Source organism: Vipera berus, assembly GCF_964194415.1.
Source record: "Vipera berus genome assembly, chromosome: 1".
NCBI classification, from domain to species: domain Eukaryota; kingdom Metazoa; phylum Chordata; class Lepidosauria; order Squamata; family Viperidae; genus Vipera; species Vipera berus.
This window is the reverse complement of record NC_138202.1, coordinates 117954595-117974312: the sequence shown is the minus strand read 5'-3', so window position 1 is coordinate 117974312 and position 19718 is coordinate 117954595. Positions and strand designations below refer to the sequence as shown.

At 40.3% G+C, this 19718-nt stretch overlaps 1 protein-coding gene across 3 annotated transcripts in view; it reads left to right on the top strand.

Annotated features, from left to right (window-relative positions):
* ZDHHC5 (zDHHC palmitoyltransferase 5) overlaps positions 1–19718 on the top strand; it is a 54242-nt gene that overhangs the window by 18302 nt on the left and 16222 nt on the right. For all 3 annotated transcript variants that reach the window (XM_081314749.1, XM_081314748.1, XM_081314747.1), the window contains 5 exons: positions 11679–11800; positions 13000–13157; positions 14534–14706; positions 14886–14988; positions 15060–15151. In XM_081314749.1, coding sequence (XP_081170875.1) covers positions 11764–11800; positions 13000–13157; positions 14534–14706; positions 14886–14988; positions 15060–15151 — 563 coding nt within the window. In that variant the 5' untranslated portion in view covers positions 11679–11763. The remainder of the gene's footprint in view (positions 1–11678; positions 11801–12999; positions 13158–14533; positions 14707–14885; positions 14989–15059; positions 15152–19718) is intronic.

The window sequence follows — 19718 nt, the reverse complement described above, 5'->3', positions numbered from 1 at the left end:
GGCCAACCACTAGCCAAACAGTTCTGGGCAGCTTACAAAGTTAAGAGCGATTACAATCAAATATTACATTTAAAACGTTCTGAAAAGGAAAATCAGTCAATCCCAAACACCACCCATGATTCACAGGAGCCTGTGGGAAGAATCAAGTCTTGATTGTCTTCCTAAAAACCAGCAGGAACAGGGCTGTACAGATCTTGGGGGAAATACTGTTCCAAAGGGCAAGTAGAACGACAGAAAAAGCATAACACCTGAGACCCATATGAGAGCATTGCTTAATTGATGGAACTCAAGCATGCCATCCCCTGTCCAGTCCTCTAGGACAAAAATAAATATTGGGCAGCTGTGTTTAGTTCAATTATTTATTGTACTGTAAGGAGCTTTAATGGATAACTACCAATAGCCTGAAATACAGAAGCCAAATGGTAAACAGTGTTCCTTGTGCAACAGTGTTACATAGGCACCATGTTTGCATTGCTGCATCCGTCGAGTGGATGCACCCAGGCCAGGCAAAGGATTCCTTCTCTCCTCCCATAAATCTGTGAGAAGTAAAACCTCTCTTATTATGGCTTAGCTCAAAATAATAAAAAACCCTTTGTTCCCAAGAATATTTTTCCTAGCAGCCCCGCCCCCCCCCACCCCGCCAGTGGAAACCAACACCCATTTACTCAGAATTTGCTCCTCCCGAGCAAAGGCACACGAGCTGGGTTTGCACCTCAACCTAAATTTGCGGGGCGAATGAGAAAGACGTGGGCAGAAACTTGCCTGGCCTTGGCGAATCCGCTCAACGGATCTGACAGGGGTGGCTGCTGCTGCTGCTGCTCTAACTGGTCAACCATGCAGGGAAGCAGGAGGGGCAGTGGGTGCGCGAATCCACTGCCTTGTCGGGCTGCTAGCAAGCCGCTGAGGTGGCTCCAGACCCCCGGCTGCCCCTCCACCTCCTCCTGCTTTCCTGCACGGTTGACCGGTTGGAACAGCAGAAGCCACCCCCGTCAGATCCGTCGAGTAGATGCACCCAGGCCGGGCAAGGGCTTTCTTCCTGCTGTCCCGGAGCAATTTCCACCCGCACCGATGCGGCTTTTTGTGGCCAGTCTGCCATTATGCAGGATAGCCAGCATGCTGCTCGCTGGCCTCTGTGTGCAGGGGCTGATAGTGTCAGGCAGCAGATCCAGAAGCGAAGCTCTGCCGTCCATCCTCGCACTGGTGGGGGCGGCGGCAGGAGAAGGTAGGATCTGGCATGCTGCTGCTGCCATACATTGTCCCGTGTGCGCCTCTGGGCCGTGCATGCGGGACAATGTGGGGTGGCAGCAGGGAATGGAGGGCATGTGCCAGTCACCTTCCTCTGCCGCTGCCCCCACCAATGCAAGGATGGTCGGCACAGCTTCGCTTCCAGATCTGCAGCCGAGTAGCCCAGCTCGACCAAGACAGAGGCAAGACGAGGCAGATAACTGGTTGTTAAAATGATTGTAAACCCACCACTAGTCGCTTCCAAAGGCTGCTTACTCACTCTCCCGCCCAAACTGCTCCTTTTATAGGTTCCCTGACCCCACCCAGCTCTCGCAGCTGTTCCCGGACTGCGCATGCGTGTAGAGGGGGAGGGGGAGGACCCCAGCAATGGCATGCATGCCCACAGGGACGGCTCTCCGTGCTGCCTGTGGCACGCGTGCCATAGGTTTGCCACCCCTGCTCTAGAAAGTTATTGGCTCAGTGATTTAATCTGCAAAAGAGCAGACTATTCAAATGATGGAGTTGGCTAGTTAAAATAGTCAAAATTTCAAGAATTGGTCAATTGTGAATAATTACACCATAATGAAAACTATATATTCTCTAGTTATTCTTTTGTATTATGTGTAAAATAACCCATTAAAATATTAATATTGATAAAACGCTTCATAATAGAAATTGTGTTATTGTTCAGTAAACCCCTTTCCATTAAGCTCAAAATGAATAGTCAGAATAATTTTTTATCTGCAACACCAGTTCTAAATAAAAATCAATTGTAGTTTCCAAGAATAGATCTATGGAATGAAGCAGGATATAAATGGGAGTTAAGAATGTGTAATATTTACCTTCTGGTGATGTTTGTACATTAAACCAGTGTATAGGTAATTGGTACTAGGGATGCGGTGGCTCAGTGGGTTAGGAGGCTGAGCTTGTCGATCAGTTGGTCGGCAGTTTGGCGGGTCGAATCCCGAGTGCCGCGTAACAGAATGAGCGCTTGGTACCTGTCCCAGCTTCTGCCAACCTAGCAGTTTGAAAGCACGTAAAAATGCAAGTAGAAAAATAGGGACCACTGCGGTGGGAAGGTAACAGCGTTCCGTGCGCCTTTGGCGTCTAGTCATGCCGGCCACATGACCACGGAGACGTCCTCGGACAAGCGCTGGCTCTTCGGCTTTGAAACGGAGATGAGCACCGGCCCCTAGAGTCGGAAACGACTAGCACGCATGTGCAGGGGAACCTTTACCTTTACAAGATCTAAATATTGTAAAAGCTAAATATATTTAGTTTCTGCCATTGCTTCTGTTTTGCTTTCTGCCTCCCACTGACCTATAACAAAATGGAATTGAATTAACATTTGCCTTATAGACAGTTTGGATCCTGGGGAGGATTTAAAATATATGGGAAGGTGTTTCATTCCCATTGATAATGTAGTGTCATGTTGGACAACTTTTGACATGAGAGTTGGATCAGTTTTGGTAGCTGCCTTAAGCTTAAATTGATTTTTCCCAAGCAGAAGCTTCATCAATCCCTCTTTGGCAAGCTAAATGAAGGTGGCAACTGATAAGAATTCTGTCATACGAGCTAATGTAATATAGAACCAACATATCTATATATACATTAGGGCAGAAACCTTTTGAGTCTTTTTCACTATCTTATGATGCAAAGTAGGAGTCTGCAGATTATTTATGTAACAGTTGCTGATTCCCTATCAGTTTGAGAAGCAACTTTTAAAAATTACCTAGTTTGCTACATATGTCATTTTGTCAAGCTATCTATACATTTCCCTTCTTGGCTGTTGGCTCACGCTGTATAAATTTATTTGTTTATCATAGAATGCTCTGACTTGAGAAGGAGGGACAGATGCTGCCCTAAATCTGTGGGATTAAATTCTCAGCAACAAAGCAGATTAGGGTATTATACCATCAGCTTCAAGGAGAAAAACTACTGGCATTTGAGCCCAGGCTTTTCCACAGAAAGGACTCTTTAGTATAACTTTTATTATCAACATTTAGAGTTGAAAGGTACCTGGGAAGTTTCCTAAGCAAATCTGTTTAACCCTTTCCTCCACTTCCCCTCTTGTAACAGCAGCATCCCTATCAGATAGTTGTCTAGCCTCGTTTCTTTGCTTTGTTCTGTTCTCAGTTAAATCTCATTATTTCAGAAGGCAGTCTTAATTGACACCTCCCATCTTTAAATTAAGCTTTGTAGCCTGTATGTTTTATTTATTATGCAAATTTATATGGCTGCCCAACTCACAGTCATATGAGCCACAGCCATAGCCATATGGCTCCAGGTGGCTTACAACATTAAAAATCCACAACATAAACCCCCACCTCTTCCCAGTGCTTCCTTGTGACTTTGGTACATCCTAATATTGCATCCTAATACTGACAGTCTTCAATCTAGTTTGCCTCTGTTATTTATATCTGTGCAGTTTTCTTGGTAGTCTTATGGAAGTGGTTTGCCACTGTCATCTTCTGGAATGTTTTTCCACCTTGCAAGACTAGCAATAGCTTTGGAATTCCCAGCTGAGACTCCATCCAAATGCGAGTTATGGTTGAGCCTGTTAACAGCTTCCAAAATCAGCCAAAATTGGCTAACTGCTGCCCTCTTTGAGAACAAAAGAAAATTATTTTTCTCTAAGGTAAATCTGGATTTGGCCCATAACAGTTAGGATGCAAAGTTAAAAAAAACAAACTAAAGGGTTGTCCCAAAGCTGCTTTTTTAGTTGCGTTTTGAAAAAAGCGCCTTTGGGACAACCATGACCTTGGATGACTGAGAATCTCCACAGAAACTAAAAGGTTGGTGTCATATCATTTTGTACCATTTTACTATGCTGTTATAGAGAATTTAACCTATAGCTAGTCCTCGACTTACCGCCATAATTGAACCCAGAATTACGGTTGTACGTCATGGCAGTTTTTAATGCAGGTCACCATGTGATTGTGCCTGTTTTTATGACCGTTTTTGCAGTGGTAAAGCAAACATTGTGATTGTTAAATAAATGTGGCAGTCATTAAGCAAGCCCATTGAATCCAATGGCCATCTTTTCCCCAGAAATCTGAAGTAGGTACCAGTTTCTGGCAAAAAAAGCATCATAAAATGGAGTCACATTACTGTGGGACACGGCAAACAGATGTAAATGCAGGCTGGCTGCCAAGCTCCCAAAATATGATCACATGATCATAAGAGGGGGCAGCCATCGGAACTGACTTGTAAGTAGCTCTGGGGAGAGCCCTCATAACTAAGCAGTCAGTTGAATCAAAGTATTGATAAATACTTACTCTGAGCAAAGGGAACAAGCAGACTGATAGTTTCAAACTGATAAATATGATTTCTGCCTGTCCGTCATCCATTGCTTATAAAAACTGTTGGAATAGTCAAGAGCAGCAGAACTGAAACCCATTAAAGGTCAGCTTCAGACTGGTTAATGTGGGATTTGGTGTGGAAATAAAGGGGAAATTGTGCTGTGTGAAAATGCCAACATAGCAAAAAGAGAACATTTAAGATGATAAAAAGAACCTGAAAATAAAGTGGAGGGCACTATAGCTACATGAGAATTGTTCATGTGTGCTTCCAGGGGTGTACACTTACCAAGATTCTTGCTGTCATGTTTGGATATTTCTAAAATTTCTAGAGACAACACCATGAGGCAGCACGAAAGAGCACGCTGAAGGAAGTGGTACAACTTGTAACTAAGACACATGTTGATTGACCAGGCCTGATCTTCCTAGAAGATATGCATATCAATAAATGCTGCATAAAGGTTTTCCTGATCATAGCTACCTGGAAATCCAGGATTTCACACAATTTTGTTTCAAGGAAAAGCTGTTTCATCTAAAACGAGATAAATCCTTATCCTCTCCTAAGGGCCTATCCTAATCAGAGACGTTTGTGTCTTGTTTTGATTAAATTTCAGTTTGCTGTCTTTCATCTAGCCCTTTAGATGGTGAAACATTGAATCAGAGGTAACTATTTCACAGGAATCACACACTCAAAATGCCTAAGAGATGTCCTCAAACAATTGATTTAAATATTAAAAAGAATAAACAAAAGCTGATCTTTGGGGGTTGAATTTATACTAGATCTTATGTAATTAGCATAATGAAGTCCTGGCAAAACTACAGAATCACTGAGAAATATAGATGACTATGTTACTCCTAAATGGACTAGGACAACTCTCTGATTCCTGTATAGACAGGCAACTGAAAGTTACATCCATCCCCAAACAAAACTAAAAATTGCATTGAAATACTTCATTTAAGGCCTCTCATCCATGAATAACATAAGAAATTCTGGGCCCAGAGCAGTATTTCTTTCATTCTGGTATAACATTTCATCCCATAATCATTGTTACTCCCATCTAAGCGGTAGGTAGGTAGGGGTTCTCAAAATTTTCAGCTAACCATTCCCTTTATGAAGTTTCAGATTGTTCATCAACTCCCAAACAGCTTTTATGTGAAAATAATAAATATTACTTTAATAGTACTAACGTGTTTTTCCGAAAGTAAGACCTACCCCAAAAAATCAGCCTTAGCTTGATTTTTGAGGGGTGGCCTAATATAAGGCCTACCACAAAAATAAGCCCTAGTTTTGGGGTGAGGCGCATGCCTAAAAAGCTAGGGCTGCCGCCGCGAGGTAAAACCATGGGAAAGACACCCCCTGAAAATAAGACCTGGTGCCTCTTTTGGAGGCAAAAATAAAATAAGACTGGGTCTTTTTTTCGGGGAAATACGGTACGATAATAATGACAGATCAAAGCCATTGTCTCTGGCAACTGACCATCTAACCCTGAGTAACACTATATTACCATTAGTCATCTCACTTTCAGGACCAGGGCCTAGCGTGGAGTTCTACAGAAAACCCAACAGATTAATTAACCCCAATTAACCTTCCATCATTTATTGACAACCTATTGATCCCCAAATATTTACTGCCCCCGTTTTGACCCTCAGGCATTCATCAACTGTTTGGATAGTCCTATCAAGCTTTGGGGGTTGATACTGAGCACTTTGAGGGACCCTGCTATAAGATCATACACTGTAATTGCTATACTAAATTGGTGCCTCTAAAGACATATTTACCCTCTTATTAATTATCAAATATGTCTACTATCTCTTGATAATTAACATATGAAAATATTAGTCACATTTCTTCCATGACCCAGTGCAGCTTGATTCATCGTCTCCAGTTGTTCTACCATAAAGTTTTTACTATTACTTTGTATCTTGAGGCAATCCTAAAGGGCTCTCGGTGGTTCACAGGTATGCTGCAATTAAAATAAAAAGACAAAAATGAATAAAGTATGAACAACCCAACAGCAGTCAATAGTCTGTAAATCTCAAAACAACCTCACAATCCAGACAGCTGCTTCTAAATAGTTAAAGTGGGAATTAACCTGACTCCACTGAGAATTCATTCCAGAGGACCAGCACTATCACCAAGAAGGAGCACCTCCAGGCCCCACCACTGAAGCTAAACTTCTGTCGGTGTTACACTAGTTTATATGAAAGGTATACGGTAGCTATTGAGATCACCAGGTTGTCTTAAAATCTCTTTGCCCTTTTGCTAGGATTGATCAGGTTGAATTTATTATTGTTGTTTGCTGTCTTGTAAATAAGGCAGCATTAAAAATGGTACTTCTCTTGGCCTATTATCCCTACAGATTTTTTTCATCTGATGTAAAGATTTAAAATAATTACTATTTTATTATGTGGGTTTGAGAACAAGACAGATGCATGGAATTAGGTGCAGAACTATTTTGAGGTATATAATTCCTGTAATTTTCTAGGCTAACCATTTAAAGTTTATCCTAAATCTTGTCCATGTTCTGTGATAAAGCTCTGAGCCCAAAGAGATCTAGTCCCTATTATGATGCCACCAATTAACATTATTAAATGCATTTGAGTCTTGGTTGTTATTTGTTCGTCCTTGCTTGACATTTTGGACTCACGGGGCTTGACAATCATACTCTTACTTTGGACCAGTTAGATCAGAATAATAACCTGTTTTTTGTACTTTTTATTGTTAATCCCGATTTATTAAGCACTGGAAGTCTTGGAAAAAAATGTATCCCTTCCAATCCTTTCACTATAGAAAGTAGTAGTTATGTACAACAGTTCAGTGCTGAATCATTTGTATGTTAGCTTCAAAAGCAGGAAGGTGTTCTTTAATATTCAGTTTATGGAGGAAGTAATGTTGAATTTAATTAATGATAAATCTAAAGTCATTGCCCATGGTAAAATTACATATTTCACTATATCTACATTCAGCCTTTGATTCTAAGGCTATTTCCATATTTCATTAAAGTGTAGAGACTTTTTTTCCTGTTCCATTAAAAATTAAAATGAGTTAGCTCTCATATACTTTGATCTCTGTTCCATTAATATCTTCAGTACATTAGTAAACATTTAAGGATTATCTAGCTTGATTGGAAGTGGGCTTTTGCTGTGCTTCTCTTCCAGTCATTAACATTATATTTAGTGCAACATTGTTGTTCTCCCTATCTATCTAGTCAGACTAGCTTGTCTTGTTTTCCTTTCTTGCTTAGTCCTCTTCCTTGACAAAGCAAATTACTGTTGCTTTTAGCAAGTTCAAGATATCCAGCCTCATAGACAAAAGTATTCTGACTAGTTAACCAACTGCTATTGTTTAGATTTAAAAAATCAGTAGTGATTACAATGTCACAGAACTTAGTAAGTTGAGGGGGGAAAATACGGGTAGTCCTCACTTAACAACCATTCATTCTGGGAATGAATGAACCTTTATTATCAAGGTACAACATGCTTCAAACAGTTTCAAATCATAGGCTGTAAAGAACAAACTAAGTTTGTTATAGAGACGTTGAAGTTGTAGACATTGCAGGGCCTTGTGGTAAAAATGCGTTTGGCATCCTATCCGCATTTGTGGCTACATCGTGTGCTTCAACTGCCCTCCTACTAGCCTATCAATCACCCCATCTCTGCCTTTTTGGCTGCCCTGCTCTCCATCGTGATCCACTCCTACTGCCCAGCTTGACTGGAGAAGAAAAATGTGTGCTAAAGTTAATATTACTCATCTATTAAGAATTCAAGAAAGTGTTATGGTACATCCAGATTAAAGAAGGAAATTGAAAAGGGACAAAGAAAGAAAGAAAACTAAGAAATGAAGAATGACTTCTTTAAAAATTGATTTCTGCTTCTGTTCCCTCAGTCAGAATCAGATATGGGCACACTGTTCTGCAGTGAAAACCACTATCAGATAATAGAATAATTTGATCTAATTCTAGCTTTCATTATTCCCCAGCATGCAGTATCATTCTCTGATTTCTAACTCACATCTCTACGGACTGGTATTTCTTTCTTTTTTAAAACCTGATTTTCAGTTCAGCCATTTTGAAGAGATACTTCCACTCCTGAGAGAGAGAGAGAGAGAGAGAGAGGACAAAGAGACAGAAAGAAAGAAAATAGAGGTTGTCTTCAGCTCAAGTTAAACCTCATTTGTTTGGTTCTTAGCCTTTGATTTTTCTGAAGCTTCGATTGTCTCTGGCTACTACCTGGATTGACAAATCAGCTAATTTTTGCTCAACTCTCAGTGTCTGAACTTCTTGGAATGGGATTTATCTCCTTCACTACAATTGCTATGGCTATACAATTGGACTACAGCCCCTTTTGAAATGATCTGTACCGGTAGTCTTCCTCAGATCTTTATTGATGCTTCACCACTGAGAAGTTAGCATAGTGCGTATGTATATAAGATGTGGTCTCTTTTCTTAGAAGCACTCCTGAGGTGGAACTTCCTTTTCACAAAGGTCAGATTGGTTGGTTCAACATTTATTGTGTTCTAGACTTGCAGGGAAGACTACACAGTTAGACAAAAATGAGTTGGCTAGTCAATCCAAATAGAGAGCCTCAGAAAATCAGTTATGGAAGAGCCCCTCAGATGGATTTTTTTATCTAAAAGGAGGAGAATATTCAGGGCTAGCTGAAAAAGCTAGGTAAGAAAGGAAACTCCAACCCACAGAAATCCAAGGAGGAGAATAGGGGATTATAGAACAGGTAAGGGATGAGTGAAGAAGACTAGATGCGCATCAGTTAGTTTGTTCTTTACAGACTATGATTTGAACTATGAGGCTTATATTGGATATGTGTATTTGTGGTGGCTCAGTCAGTGGGTTAGGACGCTGAGCTTGTCGATCAGAAGATCGGCAGTTTGGCGGGTCGAATCCCGAGTGCCACGTAGCAGAATGAGCGCCTGTTACTCGTCCCAGCTTCTGCCAACCTAGCAGTTTGAAAGCACGTAAAACTGCAAATAGAAAAATAGGGACCACTGCGGTGGGAAGGTAACAGCGTTCTGTGCACCTTTGGCATCTAGTCATGCCGGCCACATGACCACGGAGACGTCCTCGGACAAGCGCTGGCTCTTCAGCTTTGAAACTGAGATCAGCACCGGCCCCTAGAGTCGGAAACAACTAGCACGCATGTGCGGGGGAACCTTTACCTATTTGCAGGGGCAAGTATCTGGCTGAAGGAATAGTGACTGAAATCAACTTCTCTAGAAATCATTTTTTCCCCTTTCTTTTGCATCTTTTTCTATAAGCCTTGTTCTAATTTTAATTAACACCTTTAGAATATCCCCCTTCCTGATGTAAATAGGTTGCTATTTTTCTCTTGAGTAAACCAAGAAGAAGGGGATTTCTCTAGAAAACAAAACTGGTGGCAGTATTAACAGAGTGACTCTTCCCAGGAAAGGGGACAGTAGGATATACGGTAATATCCTTATTATTGTTTGGACCGCAATCCATTCACATCCAATGTGCGCATTCCTCTATAGACATTTATTGTCAAGGATAGCATGTAATTGCATTTAATAAAAATAAAAGTAGGTATTCCCTCTTTTTAGCTTAACGTAATGTCAACATTATTGAGGAGCTGTTTGTCAGTTGGAATAGAAAATTATTTCAGTCTGTTACGATCATCACTGAATGAATAGTATATAAAGAAATATCTCAGTAGGTAATTATTTCTGCATGAGATCACCTCATGACTAAAGAATCTGAATCTGTAAGTGGGAAAATGTTACTTTATAGTATTATAAACTGTTATGAAAAGCTAAAGGTAGGAGGTTTTTAATACTAGGAAGAAAGAACATCTGTAGCTCAGGGTTGAACTGAGGAGACCTTGGTGCTTCTAAGGTTGGTTGGTTTTTTTGTTACCCAGGCAAGTAACAGCTTTAGTGTTAGAAGTGGCTGTTGTTTACTGTTTGATTGTTTGTCTGAGTTGGTAGTCCCTTGATTGGGGAATTGTTTACTCCTTGATTGTTGGCCTATTAATCTTGGTGTTAATCCCTGCTTATCTGAGTCTTCATTGCTTCTGAAGAGGTGTTTCCTTTTTAGCTTTCTGATTGTCTTTTTAATTGATATGTAAATGTTGCTGATGTCTGATTTGTCTCAGTGCCAGGCTTCTAGGAATTCTCTAGCATTTTTTTGGATGGGGGGGGGCTTTGTTTGGTCTACGATGCTCAGAGTTTCCCAGTTGAAACTATGCTTAAGTCTGTCCATCTGTTGTGCAATTAAGGAGTTTTCATCATGTCCTCTGACTACTAGTTGGTGTGTGTGGATGCACTCTGCTAGTCTTCTGCCTGTCTGTCCTACATACTGCTAAGCTTGTAAGCCGCCCTGAGTCTTCGGAGAAGGGCGGGATATAAATGGAATTAAAATAAAAATAAAATAAATAAAATAGTGGTTATTGCAGTCCATATACTGTAGATTGTAGATGATTCTGGGCTACAGAGGTTTTTTTTAAATTTACTTAAGATGTTTTGGAGGGTTTTAGTTGGTTGGTGTGTTACTATGATGCCAAGTGGTTCCAATAGTCTGTTGGTTGTTCTGGTACATTTTTGATGTATAGCAGTGTTATTTTTTTCATAGTTTATGTTGGTTGTGCTGTAGAGGGTTAAGTGGTTAGGTGTTTTTTGATAATTTTGCATGGGTAGCCATTTTGTTGCAAGATGTATAAGTGTCCTGTTTCCTTTTCCCTGACATACAGGGTTGCTGCAGAGTGTTTGTGATAATCTAAATCGTGTTCTTACACAGCTTATCTTGTGGGAGAAGAGATTATTGTTCTTCATAGTGGATGTAATATACACACCAGTAATGCATGTTGAAGGAGTATCATCTTGGAATTGTCTACTGTGTACAGTAGGTCTGAAGATGTACTTGTGAGTTAGGTTACCTACAAATTGTCCAGTGAGGTTGAATTCAAGTAATTCATCTTCTGTTTTAGACTAGATGTTACATATTTAAGTATTTTTGTTAATTGATTAGAACAATACTTTCTGACTGCTAATTGGTGCCATGAGCTTCTGAACAAAATGACAAAGTGCAAATATATAGTTATTTAGGAAAATGTTTGAATATAAAATGCAGTTAATAAAGTTGAGAGAGTGATTTTTTTTGTTTTGGACTGTTTTTTCTTGTATAGGTGTCCAGGACTCAGCTTTTACGTCTCCCCAATCATACCCATTTACAATGCTGTGGTCTTCCTTTTTGTGCTGGCCAACTTCAGTATGTCCGTTTTCATGGATCCTGGCATATTCCCTAGAGGTAAGCATTATTCCAGTTTCTTGCAAACCATAAATCTAAATATGGTGATTATGATATCGTTATTTCAATTCTTCATCTGTGAGGCATTATCTTTTTTACATTTATATAAGATTTTTTTATCACAATACATGTAGTCTTCAACTTACAACCATTCATTTAGCAATTGTTACAAGTTGAAACTGCACTGAAAAAGTAACTTACAACCGTTCCTCACACTTATGACTGTTGGGCGTCCCCACATCACACGATCAAAATTTGGGTGCTTGGCAACCGGCATGCATTTATGATGGTTGCCGTGGTCCCAGGGTCACATAATCACCATTTGTGACCTTCCCAGCTAACTTCTGACTAGCAAAGGGAGAAGCTAGATTCACTTAATGACCACACAATTTATTTTATAACAGCCATTGTTCACTAACAAACGTGGCAAAACAGCTCATAAAATTGCGTGCAGTTCACCTAATAACTTGCCTTGCTTAGCGATGGAAATTCTGTTCCATCATCATAAGTCCATGACTAGCTGTAAAAATGTAAATATTTGCCTTTCTGCTATAGGTCCAAGAATGAATATTGAGAATTTTAAATACTTGGTCAGTGTTGTTGGACACTGTGACTATATTTGCCTAAGGTAGTAAATTGGGATTTCCTCAGTTTTAGCAGTGAACACGTAGCATTGCTCCCTTCCTTTATTGCCTGGTTCCTTTTGCCAGGGAGTCTGTCTTACAGGCTTGGTATGATTATTGGTGTATTGCTCACGTTATATAATCCATGTTGTTTTGACTGGTTCAGTCGACAGCTAATAAAATTAGTCTTCGATGTACGACCACAAGGAAGCCCAACGTTTCCATTGCTAAGGAAGGCAGTTGTTAAGTGAGTTGTGCTCCATTTTACAACCTTTTTGCCGCAGTTGTTTAATGAATCATGGTTTCCACCATTGACTTCGCTCGTTAGAAGCTGGCTGGGAAGCTTGTAAATGTTGGTCGCGTGACCCCGGGACAGTGCAGAGTCATAAATGCATGCCAGTTGCCAAGCATCCAAATTTTGATCACGTGGCCGTGGGGATGCTACAATGGTCATAAGCGAGAGAACCAGTCATAAGTCATTTTTTGTCATTACAAATCTAGAAGGTGGGAATGTATTGATTCTGGGGTTTTTTTCCCCCCTCTCCTATTGCGTTTGATGGCTTTCTTCTACTTTAGCTGAAGAAGATGAGGATAAGGAGGATGACTTCCGAGCTCCCCTATACAAAACTGTGGAAATAAAGGGTATTCAAGTGCGTATGAAATGGTGTGCAACATGCAGATTCTACCGGCCCCCACGCTGCTCCCATTGTAGTGTCTGTGACAACTGTGTGGAGGTAAGATAAAATGAGAAAGAGAGCTCCACTAAAGAGATTCAAAATGCTTATTCTACGCAGGATGTAGCTGCACTTCTTTTAATCAATTCCAGAACTTGAGTACTGAGTGTCAGGTTTTATAATCTAATCTTGAGAAAGAAAAAGGGAAGGAGATGGGAATAAGGGACAGGACTTTCAGAGGAAGGGTGTTAAATCGGCTGTTCCTTTTTTTATGTCAGCTTTTTCCCTGAAATGGGAATTTAAGGTGATGTGCATAAGCTTTTCAGATTCCTCCCATCCAGCGTTTGAACAGCCCCAGACCTGCTTAGCTTCAATAGGATTGGTGTTTCACCTATTTTCAGATTGTACCATAGTCACAGGTATTGGTATTGTCTTCAGGCAATACCAATTCATACAGGCCACCACATATTAATTATCCAAGCTGAACACCAAAGTTGTCAGATGCCACAATATGCTGCTTCTAAGATCCTGTTGCATTGAGAATTTGTGTACATTCCGTGTAGGGTTTAGACTGGCGTGGCCAAAAAGGATTGTTTTAAAGGTGTATAGCAAGGTAGCTCTGAAGATTAAAAACTTTCTTGAAAGGAAAGCTCTTCAGTTGCAAAAATCCGTTTGCCAAAATGGCGGGGAGGGACTTGCCAAGGCATATTGGAAATGCAGAGATGGAGAATGGGTTGCCTCAGATATAAACCTAGGGAGACGTTGATGTTTTTACTGACTAATATGGGGGTGGGAAGGGAAATGCAATTCTTAAAACCACATCTGAAGGAAATTATTCATCTGCCAAGGAGGGAGGCATTCCAAGAGTCTTTGACAATAAGTGGGGTTACCCTTCCCCCGTTGTTTCACCATACTCAGTGTAGATAGAACGTTGTTATGCTTCAGAATTCCACTCTGGAGCTGAAGCAAAGAAAACTTATCTGAGATGAAGCAAACTATTTGAATTTGATTTTCTCTGCTGAGCAATTCCAAGAGTAATGTTTGGGAACATGTTCAGTAACTTTGTTATTTCTGCTTGTGAGGCCTGGGAAATTGGCTAGATGTTACAAACTGTATACAGTGTTTGTAGAAGAATGCATATCCTGACATTCTTTATGTCAAAACTCATCTGTCTGTCTATACACACATACACGCACAAACACTGAATACATGAAAAGAGAGGAAAGGCATAAGGTCAATCAGATCAAAGGTCTACCAGTTCGTTGTGGCTATACCATTCTTACAGGAGCTACGTTTTACATTCTATCATGATTGGAAATAAATACTTGAATTATAGTCAGATGTGCTGTAATTTAGAATAGTTTTATTAATATTGTAAAACTGTAGTCTGGCTTTCTAGAGGAATTATTTTTCTAACCTTTTTTTTTTTATGGAAGGAATTTGACCATCACTGCCCATGGATGAACAACTGCATAGGAAGACGCAATTACCGCTACTTCTTCCTCTTCCTGCTCTCACTTACAGTACATATCATGGGTGTGTTTGGTTTCAGTTTACTGTATGTCCTATATCAAGTGGAGGAACTCTCTGGAATCCGCATGGCTGTTACGTATCCTTTAATCTTTTCAGGAACAAGGAGCTCCCTGATAAAAATGAACCCTAGCTAGGAGCTGTTAGATCTCCTTAAGACAGTGTTAGATCTCCTTAAGACTCTGTCAGGTGGGAAACAGATCTCCAGATAAGAAATGAAGTGTGATCCTTGACTCTTGTTCCTTGACTTTGCTGCAGAATGGCGGTCATGTGTGTGGCTGGTTTGTTCTTTATTCCTGCATCTATCCTTACAGGATTCCACGTGGTACTGGTAGCCAGAGGTCGCACTACCAATGAACAAGTAAGTATTTCCAATTTTGTTTTGTGGTTCATTTCACTGAATTTTGCCTAACCAGTTTTTGATCTTTGCAGGTAACAGGCAAGTTCCGAGGTGGGGTAAACCCATTTACCAATGGCTGCTGTAAGAATTTCAGTCGTGTCCTCTGCAGCTCTCCAGCCCCCAGGTAAATTCTATTCCACCAAAATAAGAGGGAGAAGAGGAGAAATGAGAATTACTGTCTTCACAGTGTGAAAAAGGAGAGGAAGTTTCTCACAGTTAACCGTATGAATGGTTCAGCAAGGAGACGCTGGGTTGCCCAAAGCAATTGCTAACAATCATTTCAGTTCTTAATCATAGAATGGGAAGCTGTAGGCGTCATCAGAGTAATTCCCTTGCTTGGTGCAGGATGTATTGGAGTATCCCCGACAAAATGACCATCCCGGCTTTATCTGAAGGACTCACCATTCCCCATGGGAACATGTTTCATTGGCTATATATAGCTTTTGTACAGGCAGAAAGTTCCTCATGTTGTCTAGTTTGAACCTCCGTCCTTGTAATTTAAGCCTACAGGTAGTCCTTGAGTTACAATGGCGATTGAGATTGGAATGTCTGCCACTAAGCGATGCGGTCATGAAGTGCAAGGTCATGTTACCGCATTACTTAGAGACAGCAATTTCTTCAGTCTCTGTTACCATAGTTAAGCAGGAATTGTGGATTCCTAGGCTATAGCCTCATCCCAGCTTCGTGTTGGCTTCCAGCAACCAAAATTAGTGGGGAAACTGGCAGGGAAGTTGCAAGCCCCAGGTGTCTCGCCAGCAGGCAGGTACGTGGCTGGTGCCAGGGAAAGAGGGAGCACCCGGTTGTTCAAGTGGCCAGAAAGGCACAGTCTCAGCAAGGCTTGGGAAGAGCACGTGAGGATATACGAGGGCACAGGGAGGTGTGGCACGAACACAGTAAGGCTCAGCGAGTGCGTGCGTGTGGGTGGTTGGAAGCTGTAAGTGCAGAAGGGCTGGTGGAAGGGTGCCTCTGGGTGGGGGAGAGTTACCCAAGCATCTTTCAATCCTCTCTGCCCACTTTCTCATTGACTTTGCTTGTGGGAAACTGGCAAGGAAGGTTTGCTGTTTGCAGTCACCTGACCACAAGATGCTGTAAGCACCTAAGTGCCCGCTAGACCCTGAGCACCACTGGAACATCAAGGGCCGATTGCAACCAGCGCTCTTGAGCGCTGTTGTAACTTCAAACCATTGGTTTGAATGAGTGGTTGTTAACCAAGGACTACCTGTATTGGTTCTCTGGTTGGTGGCAGCAGAAGAAATCCGGCTTTCTTCTGTGTGACAACCCATCAGGTATTTGGAGACTAAGATAACATCACATGCCTCCAACGGCTGCCTTTTAATAATCCTAGCTCCTTTAATGTTCTTCATAGAGCTTTGTTTTCCACATCCTTCACAATATGGACGGGAGAGAACAAACTAATCTTGACAAAAGTTACTGTTTATCCAGCGGGGTGCTCAGGCAAGACCAGTGGTATCGCATGTAGTTGAAAGAACTACTCCCGAAGGAACAGATCTGTGATTTCTGCCTAGGTGGAGGCCAGGAGAGCGTTTGGCTAGCTTTAGCTGGTGCCACAGTTGCAGCATGAACTGGAGCAGGAAGATCTTAACTACAGTGATTCTTGAGATTGCCATCACTTACCCAGATTACAGCATGGGTTGCTTTTAAAGTTACCACTTGAAAGCTTCAGTTGATTCAGCCTGTGTATTATCTAGCACTCCCTAATAGGAGCACATTGCATCTTTGCTTTGAGCACTATATTGGTTTTCTGTTGGCTTCCAGTCTATACTGATAGCATTTCCCTGACCTGCTAAAGTGCTACCTCTTGTCAAGGAAGGATATGAGATTAGTCCAGAATGATCTGTTGTAACAAACCCATGCTGCCTTTGGTTAATTATTAACCTGCTCCCATACTCCCATACCATTCTCAAGTTTCTTCAGAAACTTGCCTAGCCTAGATGACAAATTTTATTTGTTTAATTTAAACTTATTTGCCCCCTATGCTGCCATAGGGTTACTCTAGGTCAGGGGTAGGCAACCTCGGCTCTTTTATGGACATTGTTAGAGATTAAACTTGATTTGGGTGACAATATTATATAATGGAGTAAAAGCACCTTTAAGGAGTTAAACGGCCTAAGGGTGTGGCTGTAATTATTCCACATAAAAGAGAGTTAGATGTTACACGTAGTTGCTCTTGTATATGTGTTTGATGTTAGTGCTTGGATACCTCTTGTTTTCTTGTTTGCTAACTTGATATTTATTCTCTCAAGAATCAACTGCTTGCTACAGTGTATATTGTTTTTGATATTGGTAAGCAGCTTTTGTATTTTGATACTATGTTTTTTATGGACTGACTTTTATGTGCATGATACTGGATTGATACTTGGACTATTTCTTACTGTGTTTCTTTTTGTTGTCTGAGTAAAAATAAGTTATAAAACTCGTGTTAGTGCATTACTGTTTGCCTAAAAGTCCCAGTACAACTTCCACTGTGTATTAATAATACTCTGTTAAACAAACCATTTTTTCAACAACATATTCTAACAATGGTTATGGGCCCAGATCCAGTGTGGTGCTGAGGACAGGCACAGTATTGTATTTATATTTCCTAACTGAGTTTTCAAATTCAGACAATGGCACAAGGACTATTCAATCCATTCTGCATTACCCGGCTTAATGGGTCAAACTACGTATCCTGGTCTACACAATGTAGTTTGCTATTACAAAATCAAGGTCTTTGGAAAATAGTCCATAATCCTCCTGATGTAACTGCCTGGGATCCAACTAATGAAGAAGATAACAAGAAGATTGTAGACTTCAATAAAGACAATGATAAGGCTTTATCTATCATTGGGCTAACATTAGGAGACCAACAGCTAGTCCATGTGCGTGGAGAAGAATCTGCTGCTAAATGTTGGGCTAAGTTGAAAAAGATTTTTGTTTGGGACAGTGTTGGTGCTCATATAAATCTTACCAGAAAGGTATTTAGAGCTAGACTGGAAAAGAATGGCGATATGTTAGCTCACCTTAACTTTATAAAAGCAACTTTGTTGGAACTGCAAGAAAAAGAACTTATTTTCTCAGAGCTTCACCAGGTTTACATCATTTTATCATCATTGGATGAGAGCTACGATGCCTTTGTATCGTCCTTGGAGGTTTTGTCCAAAGAAGACCTAACTGTTTCTTCAATAACTGGAAGGTTGTTGGAAGAATCAAGATGTCGTATGGAGAGAAAACAGTTGAGAGAGCCATTGCAACAAGAAATAAAGAAGACTGAATCTGCTTATATTTTAAGGAAATGCTTTAATTGTGGGTTAAAGGGACATATTGCTAAGTTTTGTCAGAATAGTAATTGTCAGAGAAAGGAAAGCCATAGAAAGAATAAAAAGCTGATTAATGTAGCTGTAGCTAATAGAACTACTAATAACCACAATTGGTGGGTGGTAGATAGTGGAGCTACACACTGTATTTCAAAAATAAAAAGGGATTTTGAGAATATAAGGTCTAGTAAAAAATATATTTCTATGGCTAATGGCTGGAGAGTCAAGGTCTCTGGAGAGGGTAAGGTTTACTGTTCATTTTTAAAACAAAATTTGGAAATGCTATATGTTCCCAGATGTGATTATAATCTATTATCAGTTAAGGCATTATTGGAAGCAGGTTTTAAAGTTACTTTCCAAGGGGAGGAATGTCTTATTCAAAAGAATGAAGTGAACTTAATAGCTAATATGAAAGACGGTTTGTTTGTAATTAGCAATGATCCTATTATAATGGCTACTACTTGTACAAATCAAAAACCACATGATGAATGTATTCATTTATTACATAGAAGATTGGGTCATGTGAATTTTAATACACTAAAAAGAACTGTAGCTTTGTCTAATGGGTTTAAGTTAAAGGCTTGTAAGAAATATCTGCAGTGTAACGTATGTGGTAGAGAAAAGAGCAGGGCAGCACCAGCTAATAGGTTAGATGGATTTAAAACCACAACTCCATTAGAACTGGTATTTATGGATTTGATAGGTCCTATGAAACCCAGTTTAGGGGGTGCTTGCTACATATTAAATATTCTAGACCATTATAGCAGATATGGGTTCTGTTATCTCCTTACGTCAAAAACTGAAACTATACAAACAATATCTAATTGGCTCAAGTTTGTACAAAGGAAAACTCAGTTAAATGTAAAAACCATAATAACAGACAATGGAACTGAGTTTGTTAATAAACAGTTCAATGAGCTGTTAGTTTCAGAGGGAATAGAGCATAGACGTACAGCTCCTTATAGACCTCAGCATAATGCATTTGTTGAACGGAGGGGCCAAACATTGCAAGCTATGATTAGATCTATGATTGAAGATTCTGGTTTACCTGATAGCTTATGGGGAGAAGCAGCAAAATGTGCTAATCATATTTTAAACAATGTGGTTAGTTCAGCTACAGGTAAAATTCCTTATACCTTATGGTATAAGAGAAAACCAAATCTTAGTTATATTCACACATTTGGGACACCTGCTTGGGTACATATTCCAAGTTCAATAAGAAATAAAGGAGAACATAGAGCTAAACAATTATTTTTTGTTGGCTATGAGTTAAACCATAAGTCTTATCGGTTCTGGGAGAAAGGTACTAAAAACATTTATTGTAGTTCTAGCGCTGTTTTTCAAGAACAGTCAGGCTGGGAAAGGGTAGAAGATATT